At 41.4% G+C, this 15,848-nt stretch overlaps 1 protein-coding gene across 6 annotated transcripts in view; it reads right to left on the minus strand.

Annotated features, from left to right (window-relative positions):
- Positions 1 to 690: 690 nt before the first annotated feature.
- The window catches only part of LIN52 (lin-52 DREAM MuvB core complex component), a 56,330-nt gene continuing 41,172 nt past the window's right edge, over positions 691 to 15,848 (minus strand). For 4 of the 6 annotated variants that reach the window (XR_014228753.1, XR_014228754.1, XM_082317585.1 and 1 more), the window contains one exon: positions 691 to 10,975. Coding sequence is in view for 4 of the 6 variants with exons in the window: in XM_082317585.1 (XP_082173711.1) it covers positions 10,920 to 10,975 (56 nt within the window). In the remaining 2 variants the exon portion in view is untranslated. Of the gene's footprint in view, positions 10,976 to 12,564; positions 12,636 to 15,848 lie in introns of all 6 variants that reach the window. The other 2 variants (XM_082317583.1, XM_082317582.1) reach the window with 2 other exon arrangements.

A 15,848-nucleotide genomic window follows, 5' to 3' on the forward strand; every position in this document is an offset into this window, starting at 1 on the left:
CTCCTCTGTTTTTAAGTCCCTATCTTTTAAATTCTTCTCCCTTCCCTGTATTTTTCTTTCAGTCTTCCATATCACTCCATTTCCACAGTCCTCTCCCACCAAAATAGCTTGCTAATCATATTTTGATACTTGCTAGTGAAACTCCTGTAAACCTTACCTGGAAGCATTACACTAATGGGGTACACTAATATTTGTTGTAGCAAGTTCCTCCCTTTCCAAACTATTAAAGTGAATGAGAGAAGTGATCTCTCTTTTGCTAGAGCAAATAGTTTTAAGCTCCCTAGAGAGCTGCAGTGATCATTTTCATAATGTTCTCTGTTAAGGCAGGATCAGACCCACAGAGCATCAGAGCAAGAGCAAGGATTTCAACATGGCAGAATTAGGAAAATTACATTTTTCCTGCCCTGGTCTGTCGGCAAACATTTGGACTGAGCAAGTGTAGAATTCCATGAAATCTGGAAAGTAGCACTTACACCCTCTCTGAATGAGTGTGAGAGGCTCGGGAAGGTCAGAATAAGTGTTTGCATCCGTGAAGATGTTCAATTATTATTAGGATCTCTGTAACGCTCATAGCTCTCCTAAATGCGTGTGTACACTGTGCACTCTATGGCAGCTAATAGCACTGTGAGAGACCTTCATTTTTAGTGTTCTGTTTTTTAATTCTCAATCTTTAACACTGCATTAAAATGACTTTTAAAAAAATTTAATTCTCTGAATAGTTCTTACAGGTCTTTAAAAAAAGATTAAAATGTCTGGTATTGCACTGTAATTTATTATTATTTAAATTGCTAATGCCTGTCAGTTGCTTAGGCGTTTGCATTTTTATTTATTTATTTATTTTAAAGCCACATCTATTTAATGAAACAACAAGGCAGATGGCAAGCAGTGGAAGGGCCACTGGACTGTGGCTAGGAAGTTACAGGGTTTGAACTGTGTTTGCTGGATAACCTCTAAGGAGTCTCTGTACATCTTGGTGTCTTCTTTTCTCCTCCTACTCTTTTACTGCTTCATCTGTTCATAAGCTCTCAAGGACAGAGACCTTCACCTAATTATGTGTTTCTGTGATTGACAGCACAATAAAGTTTTGATACTTGCTGAGGTCACTGTGACTTAAATGACTACTGGAATGCAACTGATGATAACTCAAACTGCCGAAGAGATGTCCTGCAAACACCACTCCAACCCACAGGCCAGGTACCATACAATTAGTAAGTGGTACGTGAATGCCAGAAGGTCTTAGTGAAGGACACAAGAAGCTATCGCACCCTTTCCCTCCATCTGCATATTTTTCACCTGTCTTCACAATATTCTCAACTGCTGCTGATCTGTATGAAGGATCTTCTTCTTCTTCTTCACCAGAACATCCTCTTCACAAGGACACAGAACCAACACTTTTTTATACTCAGTTGATCCTTGTCTGCATTTGGAAGTCAGAAATTTGGCATGATATTAATACAGCAAGATGACAGGTCAGTAAAATAGAGGTGTAACAAGCAAGGACCCTAATACTTCCTTGGGCAAAGAAACTGAGATAAAGTGGGAAAACCAGCAATGTGTCTTCTTGGAGACTTCTCCTGGTGTCTGCCAGTGAGGTCCAGTCTCTCAAGGGAGGCTTGCCATGGGAAGTGTCACCAGCCCTTACTCCAGGAGGTCACTTGGCTCCAGAGCATGAAAATGGAGGTGGGTATGATGGTATTTAGTTTTCTGCCATTGATTTGGGACTCCTCCTTAGATCAAGACTGAAGCATCTGGAAGGCAAGTTAAGTGGCCACTCGGTGTAACAGGCAGTAACAGTAGTTTTTCCTCTTCAGAAACTGGTGTTACGGACCTGTTCTGGTGGGACACTTGAAAGCAGTGGTGATGTGGGTTTCACTGAGCATCCACCAGAGAGCCTCAGGTCAGGTGGAGCAATTGCATTCAGATGTTTCTCTCTCTGCCTCTTTCTATTCATGAGGCAGCACAAAAGCTGCCAGCTCACTGGTGTAAGGCAGGAGCAATAAAGCTTTTCGCCTTTCCTCTCTGGGTTTTAGTAAGAGGATTACATATCTCCTCCTTCTAGAATAAACCTCTTTGCAGGGAAGATACTTACTTCTCAAGCCCTCTTTGGAGATCAGTCCCTGCATCGAGACTCCTAAGATTCAAGCCATCACAGCAGCCAGTGGGAAATGAACCCCAGTTAAAAGCGAAAGGCTTTTACAGCTCTGCAGGACTGCAGGGCTAGCACATGGTATACATGCTGCCACGGGGAAAGGGTCCTTGCTGGGTTCACAGCTATCAGAGACAGAAAAATAAGGAGATACAAGCACAGAGCAGAGTTCAAGCTCCACCCACGATGACAGGAGACAGTTGCTGGAGCCTTGGAAAGACACAGCTAACCCTCTTGCTGGAACAGCTTCACCATCAGGGACAAACAACCCAAGAAAGAAAAGAGGGAAGGAACCTCTTGTAACTTCAACACTTTACCAAATATGTCTGAAAACAGTACCCAAGCATGCATGAGTGCATGGAATCAGCACATTGTTAAAACAGAGAAAGAAAATTGAAAGCTTTAAGACAGAATTATATGTTTTACTACATCTAGCCCAAAGACACTGATTAATTAAGGCCCTTTAAAGGACCATAACATCCAAATCAGACTTAATCACTAATACATTCCCATAACTTTGGAAACATCAACCAGCAATTGCTTCTGTTACTACATTCCTTTACAAAAACACCTATGCATTAAAATGAAAATCTGTGTGACAAGTAAATAAAACTGCTCACTTCCACTGACCCTCCTCAGCACCCACTGTTCTTCCCTTCTGCTGAGGCTATCTCAGCCGCTGTGATACTAGGGACCTTGTCTGGCTCCTGTTTTGCCTCCCATCTTTCCCATCACTCTCTCTACTCTCACTGTAGCCCGTTTAGGCTAATGGCATGAAAGCGCACAAATTATTTTGTAGCGTTTCCTATAGCTCCTTTGGTCATCATCTTCACCTACCTTAATCTATGTGAATCATTTCACTTTTGCCTAGATGGGACAAAAGAAACATCCTGATACATACGTACATCTTGCTTCTCACCTCAGACCACAAGCGTCCCCATCAGCGTAGAGGGATAGTCTGATTCACCTCCATGTCACCTCTCATCTTTCCAGCTTTCCCCTTCCTGGCTACACCAGGACCTGTGATGATCACTACAACTCAGAGGAGACAGATTTCTTGACGGCACCTGGAGGCCCTGGCGATTCCTCAGGTCTCTCCCTGCTGCCCACTTTCCACCCCTGCGGGGCAGAAGATGACACTTTGCACTCTATGTGAAGGGGCACTGGGGAGAAGGGATTGCTGGAGCTCGACCTGCTGCTGCTGCAGTGCTATGCCCTTTCCCTCTCTCTGTTGACCATTTTAATGGGTCTTCTGCACTTTTGGATGGCTGATGGACCCATCATATGTAAAGCCCCTTCCCCTCATACACACAGTGTTTGCCTGGCTTGCCCAGCGAGATGGTTGGGTTTTGGAAGCACCAGGTGCAGCTGCTGGGACCACTGGTTGGAGAAACATTTGCCTCCTGAGCCCGTTAATTAGCACAGTAACGGTAACTGTGCTCCATTAGCCAACCCATGTGGTCGAGTCCCCTCCCCGTCCACCAACCTTGCCCTTAATGAGAGCTGGAAGGGGGACACTCACAAAACACTGCTTCAGAATAATATTCGGCTTTGTCCACGCCGGTAACGAGAGCTGACAGGATCACTACGTCCATTTCTCTTCTAATTAGCACACTTCCAGCTCGGCCTGAGCCAGCAGCCAGAGAAAAGCGATCGGACAACCGTACCGAATCACAAACACAAAGAGGCCCATTCCCCGTAATTAGGTGAGACAATCCCTCAGTCTTTTCTCGGCTGGAGCTTGCCGGTAAGACTCTCGCTGTTTTGGTAAGTCCCAGCAACACAAGTTACACGTCTCCCCAGGACACTAATAAGCCCCTAATTGTCTTCCGCTTCACACGGCTTGTACCATAGGTCTGACTTGGGGGAATTCTTCTAACGAGCGGCAGCCAGCGCTCCCTGTGCCGCAGACGGACAGGGAGCCGCCTCTCGGGCACCGGGAGGAGAAGGGGGACAGGGAGAAACAGCCAGAAAAGCAGCTCAGGCTCTGGGGCCCAGCTACACGGCACGGGGCCGGTGGCTGGGCAGCAGCCACCTGTTGCTGGGGACACGGACCTTCTCTACCCTCTCTCCATTGCCACCGTCCACCTGTGTGGTGGAACCCCGAGTTCAACTCTCTGGCCTGCCTTCTCCTTTCTTGTCTCCAGCAGTACCCAGGTACCTGCGCTTTCACGCAGAAATGTACCATCCAAGCCAAACATATGATTGCGAAGATTTGCCTTAAGTCTCTGCTAAGGCTCACTGGGGGCTACCCTTAGAGAAACGCAGCACCTGGCATGGGCTCTTCTCCAGTGAAGCCATGCTGTGGGTCTGCCTCAGAGTTCAGGCTGGGAAGGAGCACGGGTGTAAACAAAACCCTGTTGGTTCCCGTGGAAAGGAACACGTGCTGGGTCTCACAGGACAGGTTCCTAAAGACGCCCACAAAATGATTAAAAACACAAGAACTTCCAGAAGCTGTGAGGTGGGTAGGAGACCCCAGCTCAAACTCCCTGATCAAAACAAGGCAAAGAAAGACATATACTCCCTCTAACTTTGAATCCAACATTTTCTTGAGAAACCATCATCAACCAAATATTTTTCAGCAAAACATTTTCCCTAATTTTTGATGACAAGCTCATTTTGAGCAAAATATCTCAGCTGATCCCATTAAGGGTACTCAGGGCCTGCAGATCCCTTTACCTCCTCTGCAGCTGATTACAAACTGATCCCTCCTGCAAATCAGGCCAACGGGCCTCCCCAGAAGTGCTTCGTCCCCGTTTTACATGTGCTATTCAGCTTCGGTGTGCTAACCAGGGGGAGAAACTTAAGAGAGGGTGACAAACTGATCCATGCAGAGTACAAGAGAAAAACAGGCGCCGGTGATTACCTTGAAAAGCAAGTTAGGATAATCAATGTACATATATATAAATAAATCAATTAAAACTAGCTATAACTAATAAATTACTTTAATACAGGGAGAGGAAAACAAAATAAAGGCCACGGAAGGAGGCAGCCTGAGTATCCATGCCCACTTGGGTCACTCTGCTGGTCTCTTGTTCTTCATTCTCATGTAGCTGATAAGCCCTCTTCCTGCCTTTTCGTACATAACCTGCTGCGTTTTGGGCTATTGTAGGCAGTGGAAGATGGCAAATGGCCAATTTCTGATGCTTCAGAATTAGCTTTAAAATTATATGATTATGAGGAAAGTTGTTAGACATGCACGGTATTTTTGGGAGGGGAATCTTCCCTGGCATCCAAGTGCCTGCAAGCACAAAATTTAATTACCCTATATTATTACGCCTACTCATCAGCTATTGGCCACAGAGCCAGCCTTTCAAGTGATACAGAACCAAGTCAAGTACTTTGTCCCCCCAGAGATCTGGTCAATAAATAAGGTGCAAGGTCATTCTTATTACCCATTTTTTCTACTAGCAATTAAGTAAGGGCTTTCAAGCTCAGCCCTCTTCCTCTTTTCTGTTCCTTACTGAGGTGTCTATAACAGAGACAGGCAGGGAGCGTTCTGGCTTCACTGGTCACTGATCTGTATTATAGGAATCAGCAGGCAAGCCAGAGGTCAACCACACAAACCCAACAAGAAAACGCCTATTCTGTACACGCATCAGCTGCCTGGAGTCAGTCATCCTGCTCAAAGGGACATGACGGAAAAGGTCAAGTCTAAAAATCGGCAGTTTCAGTGGATGATGAAGTCAAAATGTGAAGAGATCCCGCCGTGCTGAAAATCTAGCACAATCTAAATTACAATAGCATTATTGCACATATTCTATGCAGAATGTGAATTACACTCTTTAGAAACTGGATGGGTCCATATTTCTCTGGCCACTCGAGCTTTTAAGTATCTTTACGTGGACTTCAAATGATTGGCCACAATTGACTTCAGGATTTTGCATTTCACATCCTCCTGAAAGAAACTCAAAGCACTGATGTAAGGACTGGCTTGCAGAGATAACACATCCCTAGAATAGCTTTGATTCCAAGAGTCACAGTATCACATGAAAACAAAAGGATCCAGTCTTTTCCTTTTCCATTTCCGTGTTCTCCTTTTTCTCTCTTTTTTTTCCCTTTTCTTAACTTTTAAAAATATCAAGGCTCACCTCTTATCAGGACAATGCATATTTGGCACCACACATACAGTATCTTTGGAAGTATGTGGCACACTGGCAGATGTATATGCTGGGATGTGCATGTAGGAACCATGGGTTTTGATATTTCTGTGGTGGGACATTTTTGTTACAGTGATTTTAGAAATGCATTTACAACATTTGCATTTGTTGTTCTAATCATGTTGATTCAGTTCAGAGTTTGTTGGTCCATGGGAAATTTCTGTCCAACTGTGATTTTCCTGGGCTGAAGATACAGAGAGGATCCTCTGGGAAACTTTCTTTCAATGAATTATCTTCTCCTTCTATAGACTGATGATTTAATGACTTTTTAAAAAGTGTCAGTACAGAATGGTATATGAAAATGGCGGTATCACATTAAGGACTACAGATTATTTTCATGTTATATCAAGTTTGCAGGCCATATTCAGATAGCTCAGTCAAAGATGTGACACATTTCCCTGTTAAGAGTTGTCTTTTTCTTTTGATTGGGTATCTCTACAAATTGGTATTAGTTGAGATGTATTACAGAAATGTTTATGCAATATTACTGAACTTGTGGTAGGATAGAACGCCAGGATTTCAGACCATATGACAAAGATATAATTTATTTTTTTTACCTACTGCATAGGTTGATGATGGCATTACCCAGTATCACTTCCTCAACATGAAGTGGTTGGCATAACTCTCGTCACGATTTGGAAAAAGTGTTGCCTAAGACAAGTTACTGCGGGTGAAGATGAAATGGATGAGATCAGCTGCATGCACAGACTGCAAATCTAAGTGATGATCCTGTTCTCAGAGATACTCAAAACAGGATTTAGCCCATGATGATGTGGGAGAAAACAGCGGAGGAACAAAATATAAGCTGTAATTAGGACTTACACGCCTCCACAGTATGCTCACAATCTGAATACTCTGCAATTTTGATTATGCCATCTCAGATAGGCTGTAATAGAAGACAGACAATTGAACAGTGTGAACATAAGGAAGGTGAACATAACCATGCAAGCAAAAACATAACATGAGCTGAAAAACCATGAGCAGTGCACAGACAGCAAAGAAGAAAAAACCAAACAACTGTTTCTGACAATAAAGGAAATGGAAGGTTCAAAATGGAATTATCAGGCAAGCAGGTTTAAAACAAACAATGACCTCGCCCTCCCCCTCCTTTTTTTATTAAACTTTTCTTTGTATGACTGAATTATGGAACTCGCTGTCCAGGGGCATTTTAGGGGACAGAAGTACAGACAAATTAGGACTAAGACAAATTTACGGAAGGTAGGGTCTACTGTGGACGAGATTCAACTAAAACAGATTGTTGGATGCTGGGTAAGTTACCCTAAAGCAAAATCACTCTGTGTAAGCCTTTTGTTTATATCCTTCCCTATGAGCCTACAACTGTTTATAATCAAAGAGAAGATTACAGATCAGAAGGGCTTGTGATTTGACTTGTAATAGCACCTCACATTTTTATGTAACATAAAAATCAGTAAGATAAACCAGAATAAGGTTCAAACATTACCTCCGAGTTGGATTAGTCAGTTTTCACTAATCTGTTATTTCCAGGTGACTTGTTGAGGGAAATACGAAGCAAAGTTGAGAACTGTCGTTATAGGATTGTTCCAAAACTGTTAATTTTGTAATGGCAAAACACTGAGTTAAATGGAATATTCTGCTCTTCAACTGCCAGTGCAACTAGATTTTTATTTTGATAATGATTACTATAACTAACACGAATTTCTTCTCAGTTGGATTAAACAGCAAAGCATTTGATACTCCAAGATTGAAGTGAACAGCCTTTACAACTGAATACATGTAACACTGGCATTTAAAAGGAACTAAATACATACTGGGTTTATTTCCAAGAGCCTCACAGTAACATTTAACATACCAACTCATGAAAACACTTTATAAAGCAATGCATTAGCTCAATTAATATTACCAAATCTTGATCTTCTTATACTCTTCATTCCCATCATTTATCAGAACTTTTTTTTTGTTTCAATATACAGAAGGTTATCAGCAGCAAAAAGTCACTCAGATTTTCTTGTACAGAGAGATACTGCAGGGATGTCAGGAAGGACATCACTGAAGGAAAAAAACAGAGTTCCCTTAGTACCATTTGGATATTGCCAAATATTTATTTACTGATGGGAATGGAGCATCCGCAGGCCAAACCCTGAGGTAGTGGCATGCAGACACGTGAAGAAAAGGCTGAGGAAGAGTATTGCCTAGGTGGCTAAGCAAAAGCTTTTGCATCTCCGAGGGCTATTTTGGAAACCCAGATGAATCTCTGAGCTTTGCATTTGTTTACTATCAAACCACAAAGCAATAACAGACAGATTACAACTCTCTGGCTAACATGCAAAAATACATATAAATATTACCAATAAAAAAATACATCACTGACTCATCTCTACAGATGACAAGTACAAAGCCAATAAATATCACAATTCTAAAGCATACGTTACTGGCTGCCCTATAGAAGATAAGTACTGCATACAGTAAAAGGCTTTTTTTGTTTGGTTGGTTTTTTTTTAAAACACATGTATGTTACTAAAAACTACCTACAGTTTGAAATTCCTTACTGAATGTACCAGAAAATATACATATACTTCCATGCCAGGCTTTCATATCTTCTCCTATATTCCTCCTCCTTTCAGATCTCCATTTCTTAATGTGTTGGATCAACAAACCTCTATAAAATGCACAAACTCATATTGGTGATATAGACGAAGTATCCCATTATGTCATATATGTGTATATATATTATGTATATAGTATACAAACTTAAAATTGCATTTGAAATGTATAATTTAATACTTAAAGCTACATCAACATCAGTTTGCACCAGCAGGTTTTTTCTCTGTCTCTGAATTACCGCTTTTAGCTTCTCTTCACATTCATCTGTCTTAACTCTTGTGTTCTCAAGGGATGGAGTTCCTGTTAAGCTCAGCCCTGCATAAACTGTGAAGAAATAAATCCATTAAGTTTAAAATCAGACTCCTAGCATTCCTAAATATTCAGTATTTGTACAGGGGTCTTTCCGGGATGTGGCTTTTAATTCTTAAACTCAGTTAACAGGAGCTGTCCAAAAGAAGCCTACTTCTGACTGGTGATAGCCAAGACCACAGACTGCAAACCGAAAGGCCACCAGCATTTTAGTAAAAATTCAGAGAAGTCTATTCAATTAAAAAAATCTCCTCCTCTTTATTGCACATGCACCTGAAAAGAGACTCCTCTCTCTGCAAAGACAGAAAAACGCACTGCTCTAAGGACAGCCTATTTCCAAGTCATTTCTCCTCTCACATGTGAGTGCAGCCTGGAAAATGACAAGTTTTGAAAAGTCTCCATGCTAAAAATAACATTTCTAAATGGAGAAAAAGCCCTGCTCTTCATCAAATGTTTCAATATTATGTTGTAGCCTAGAAAGAACAAGTTTACTAATGCTTAAAATGTTGTTTTCTAGGAAAAGGAAAGAGGATGAAATGAAAAAACCTTATTCTCTTAAATAAAAGTCTGAACACGCTCTTCACCTCTTCTCAGGGGTGAACATGCAGAAGTGCATTAACAGAAGGAAAAGACATTAAACTCTAAGATGAATAAAGCCCAAAACTGTGTGCTGAAAGAGACCAGGTCACAGAAAATTCTCTCTTAAAAATTGTGGGTTTGTAGGGGAAGAAAATTTTGAGGTTGCTGTTTTATAAGGAATTAAAAATATCACAAAATATTATTTTCAGAAGTGTTAAGATTTTGTATAAGCAGACCATCCTTGCAATGTGGCTAACAATCCTGTTGCCCCTTCTTAGAGCGCTAACTGAAAATATTACCACCTTTCAACTTCATAACTTTCTTCAGTTTCTAGCTCTGTAAAAAGCAGAGAACTGCAGTGGACTGACGAAGCTGTTTCTTTGCATACTGGCCGAAGTTTCTGTAGGGATATCTTCCCTCATGATACAGTAATACCTCTTACTCCCTATGGTCTGTCAGTCTTGATTGCACCAGAGAAATGTTTAGTGGTGAGATGAAGCTCCTGGTACACCAAAGGTTTGGAGGTCCTCCTCGGAGGACCAGACATGCTTCTCTGAAGGCAGTGGGTAACTGGAATCTAACACACTGACTGCACTCAACTTCTAGGCTAAAAGCATATGCTCCTGCTGAACCAGTGCTATCGGTCAATCCGCACCCCAAACTCTGCTCAAACCTTTCAGCACAGAAGTTGCACATAGGAAATCAATGCATCTAAGACAAAAGACAAGCAAAAGGGTCAATGCCTCATGATGCGCACTGGCCAGTGTCAGATCTGCTGTGTGCTTCAAACAGGTGCTGCCCCTGAGAGCAATTGAATAAGGACACTATGGCTGTTCACTTTGAATAGCTGATGAGAACAGGTAACTTTGCCACAGCACGTCAGGGCTGAGTCCTCCTATTGGACATCTTATGGTCAGATGAAGTCCGAATTCCAACGCAACCAATTGCAGTCCTTGTGACCTGTGTATGCAATATACATCTCTCCTGTAAAGAGATGAGCTGTGGAAGCAAAAAGAGATGTTTCCTTCTGAAGGTCTAGAGCAAGAGCTTTGTACTTCTTAGAAGTTCTGGGGTTCATCTGGATCCGCAGTACGTAAAATGATCTAGTTGGGGTACTTTTGTCCAAACTCCAGATGCGGCAGCTACTTTTTGGGTTTCTCTAGGATGTTCAGGAATTTCCCTCGAGTCATTTCTCTAGCTGAAATCACAAGGGAGGAAAAAGAGATTAGTATTTTTTAAAAAGCCAAGAAACCCAAACAATTGTATAATTTACGGATTTTAACCACAGGATAAGAAATTCACTTAGATTTGTGCATATACCAACAGTGAGTAAGGACTATTTTATTTATTTTTTTTTAAAGTGGAAAATAAATAAAACTGCATTCCAGCTTGAATTCCTGACATCCTAGAAATGCAGGCAGGGCCTGGAATCTTCTAACCTCAGCAATAATTCCCACAGGCTGTCTCATTACATACAATCTATGCTTTCTATTCCTACTGCGTTATGCTCTCATAGCATCTCTTTTTCTCTGTACTATCCATCTCTTAACGGTGTAATCCAGATCTCCATCACTCTGTCTCAGAGCAATTGTTCCTGGATGTTATAATCCGTCAGAGATTATGGAACTCTCTCTTTCTCCATTTCAGGATTATTGGTCCCTGGATGCTATGATCTTGAACAGAAATTAGACAGCATTTTCTCTCTCTCAGCAGTGTCAGTCCCTGGATGCTGTAATATAATGGGGTTTATATTCCTTCAATGCAGTTCATCTATGGATGGTGTAATAAAGTAAAGTTTATAGAGCTTTGGTCTTCTCTCTCTCTCTGCATTGTCAGTCCTTCGATGTTTAATACAGCAAGGCAAGGTTTATATGTCTCTCTCTCACTCTTGGCACCATCAATCTCTGGTAGCTGTATTACAGCAGGGTTTACACAGCCACTTTTCTGCACGAGACACTTCTGACTTGTGAGCCCATAAGCCCACAAGCTGGCAGAGCAGCCCTAATACTATCTTTGTCTTGCAATAACAATATAATGCATCAAAGACAATGCGATTAGCAACTGAGTCCTGGAGAAAGACAATCTTCCCACCAGTGCTTCCCTTCATTTCCTTTAAATAAAGGTGTAAGCTTTGTGCTGGACTGACAGGCATCAAAACATGGAGGTTTTTATTCACAGGACTGATGAAAGCATGCATGTTTCCCACACCTAGCCTAGAGAGACTCTGGAAAGAGATGGGAATTCATTTTCTGTTTTATCCATTCAATTCCTGACCTCTCTACTGAGAGGAACAACAGAAATTACAATTAGCATAAAAACTGGAGGTGGGTTTGTTGCTGATGTTGGGTTTTCTTTTGACATTACTGATTATCTGTTAGAACAGAACTAAAATGTAATAAAAATGTTCAGCTTAAAATATTCAATACGTACCCTCAGGTAAAGACATTTTGTTATTCTTTACCTAAAGGTTAGAATTTGTGTCTTAAAGCCTCTTCTTTAAACTATTACATTCTAATTTGTCTACCCAAAATTGTACCACAAGGTACTGTTATCAACAAGATCCCTGTAAAACAATTAGTGGTATTATGAACTGCCTGGTACATATTGATATTCATAGGCTGCAAAGTCCATTGCCGTGAGTGGAACACGCTTCAGACTGGCTGCAGATTCAAGCAGATCACTGCATTATTCGCTTGGTTCATGCCTCCAGCTGTGAGTTATAACATCTGGGATCCATTCCCAACTCTGATTCACAGCGTGTACCACCACAAAAGTACTCCTTTGTACCTCTACTTCCCCATCCGCAAGCGAGCTTGTATCTTTTAAGTGCTGCCGAGGTGACACATGGACAGAACGTGCTGCAGAAGGGCAGAGTGGATTGTTATTTTGTCAGGAACTAAGCTGTTATGCACAAAGCATATGATTAAATAAAAAAGCAAGTTTTTACAAATTTCAGCTAGCAGTAGATTTTCAGCACCAGTTCTTTGACACCTCCCTGCCTTGCACCTTCAACAGTGCATGGTTTTAAAACACTCTTAACCAAGAAAGCACAAAGCCGAACTGTAGTTGATAGAGTGGAAAGTTTTCCGGAGTGCAAGTCCCATATAGGAGATATACGAATGCATGACAATTCTGTTCCCCCAAAGAGGGCTGCACCCTATAAATCAGGCAGAGAGCATAGACTCCTTCTGTGCGCTGAGTGAAATTACTGTGGGTTGGGGGTTGCTCCAGAGCACGTGCCCTCCTGTTCACTTGTCATCGGAGATGTTAACATTTCTGATTAATTCACAGACCTCTCATTTTATTCTTCATTCCTTTATCCTTGCTATCCTGTTCTGCCGCAGCTTAAAGATTCTTACCGACCTGCTACAATAATCACCGCCCGCTTCCCCCCCCAACCTGGTGAAATTGTTTAGTGATGCCAACCGCGCTTTTAATTTGCAAGACATCAGACACAGAGGTAATTTATACCAACATCTGTTCATTTCTGACTTCTGAAACAAACTCGCACATGCTGCTACAAAATCCCATTAGGAGCAGGAGACAGCCTTCTGCTATTCTGTATTCCTCTTCTCCTCACATACTCAGGCTTGCAGCGGGGCTTTATTTTTAAAGATATGATGCCAAACTGAAAGAAAAGACCTTACATCTTTGTATATGTATGAAAATGGCCAGGAAATAACATCCTCATATCACAAAAAAAATCACAGCCAAACTAAGGGCAAGTTTCCACAAACATTAACAATCTTGTTTTCCCTGCTTCAGCCGCTTCTCTTATCTGCCCAAGAACCACAGTTCTGTGTATTCGTGGTAAACACAGGCCAAATACATGTTACATGGTACTGTGTTCAAACGTCTTGGCTATTCCTTCCCCTTTGTTCCTCTTTAATCTGCACTGGAGTATGATTTCAGCTTGGGTTTTGTACAGAAAAACCTCTAATTAAACTGACTCCTCTGCTCAGTATTGCTTCTGATAAATGAATTCTTAATAATGGGAATATCATTTCCGACGGGGCCTTTTGGAGGTTGCTGGAGTGAGGGAAGAGCTTGTGAATGAAGAAACCATCACCCACATTCTAAATATGATTGCAGTCTAAGAGAGACGGTAAAACCTGCCGTAAGCAACTACCCAAGGGACCAGCAGAAGCCAGTTGCGTAGTAGATAGAGGTGGATTTTTTAATTAAAAGGTTGGACAAAACCGTAGTGAAAACCTTAGGGATTTTTTTCTTTAAAATGGTTGCTTAAACCACGGACTTCAAGTGAAGAGAGGGCTTGAGCGCAGGCTTCATCATACCAGCAAACAGACACAACAGAGGCTGTGCAGCGTGAAACAGAAACATGAATCTCCACGTCAAGTCACGATTTACAACCTTGCCTACACTGTGCGTCTACTACAATAGAAAAATCAACAATGGATACGATCGCAATAGCTTGGATACAAATTAATCTCACCTACTAGGGAGGAGGAAGATGATACTGAAGACCATAGAAAAAACATTTTAAGATGTTATCAGCACTGGTTACAATGGAAGTTGAGTGCTTGAATAGACTCTTGCAGAGAAATGTATTGAAAAATAGTAGCAGCCTATTGTAATGAACAGAGAATGCTGTACTGTATGAATTAAGTTTGCTGCCTGGCACGATCTGCCAAGCAGATCTCAAGAACAGGTAGTGGGTAGGAAGGGCTGGGGCTGAAAGGAGAAGGGGAGATTTCTACTTGACAGGGGAGCAGAATAAGATTTAATATAATCTCCTCTTTAGAACTTCAATCCCTCAATCCCGCATTTAGCCTTGTTGCCCAGGGTTCCTTTTCTACTACAATTGTCCCCAAGCTGCCTCTCCACAGTGAATTTTGTGGTTGCTGGTTGAAAAGGTTCAGTAGTACAGATTGATTTCCTACAAGTGAGGAGATGAGGGATTACCAAAAGCAGTCCTGGTTAACAAGATTGGGTACAGAATCTCCTGCTAGAGCAGCCCACTCTGCCAGTGCTTTGCATCCTTTCACTATGACATATGGGTTTCATTACACAAAGATTTTCCTGATTTTAACTTGGAGCCGATTACATTGGAAACTCAGAGCTATCTTTACATCTGTAGCAATTTAAAGGTTAAGTAACTTTTAATCAAATGACAAAGACTCATAATGTTTTTTCCTTGATTGAAAATGAAAACCGCTGTTCTGGATACTCCTTCCGGTGACAATTTAATTAGAAAAAACCACTGCACTGGAGATTGGGGTCCAGCCTGATTGCTCCCCGTAAAAAGCCTTCTCACACATATGACAGCACAGGACATACTGTGTCACAAGGTCTGGACAGCCAGGAAATAATGGAAGGATTTACTGCTATAAAATCAGCAATGAAAACAGTGATTTACACTTATATAAGCAACTTTCATCCAGGAGAATCCCTAAGCAACACACATATGTACACACTTTTTTAACATAATATACACTTAAATGCAAAAGCGCAACATACTTGGTGATAAAGTCTATGTAAAAGATATATGTGACCAACTGTATTTATCATGATCATTACACCTTCCGCTGCTTACTACTTCTGGGCTTATCTAAAAATCCCAAAACAAAGCCTGTGAGCATCTTCAAATCACAGATATTTTAAAATGAAGTCACCTGCCAAAGAAACACTTCTCTGCCTCTCCCCCAGATGTACAACTTACGGGACAAATTTGGCTGCGCTGCTCCTCTGACCTGAAAATGTAGCCGTGTTGAAATCTAAAGGTCTTGCTACTAAAAAGAACTGGAAATACAATTAATGCCCTGTGAACAGAACATGTTTTTAGCCCTGAAATGTCTTGTAGTATCACACTTTGAATGCTACATTCTTGACGACAAAAAGGTTAATTTAAGCACTGTCATACTTTGTTAGCTTATCAGTTATTCCTCCCATTCAGTTGTAGTTAGGGTAACTAAAGAACTTGTTTTTCAACATGGAAGGATTCCTTTAAAGTACTAATCATGCACTTTCAAATTACTGCTGTGTCTTGGCACTATGCAGAAAACAAAACTAAAAGGGTTTATTTCTGAAGAACTATCAGTGGAAATTACCAG

Source organism: Platalea leucorodia (genome assembly GCF_965183815.1).
Source record: "Platalea leucorodia genome assembly, chromosome: 7".
Lineage (NCBI taxonomy): Eukaryota > Metazoa > Chordata > Aves > Pelecaniformes > Threskiornithidae > Platalea > Platalea leucorodia.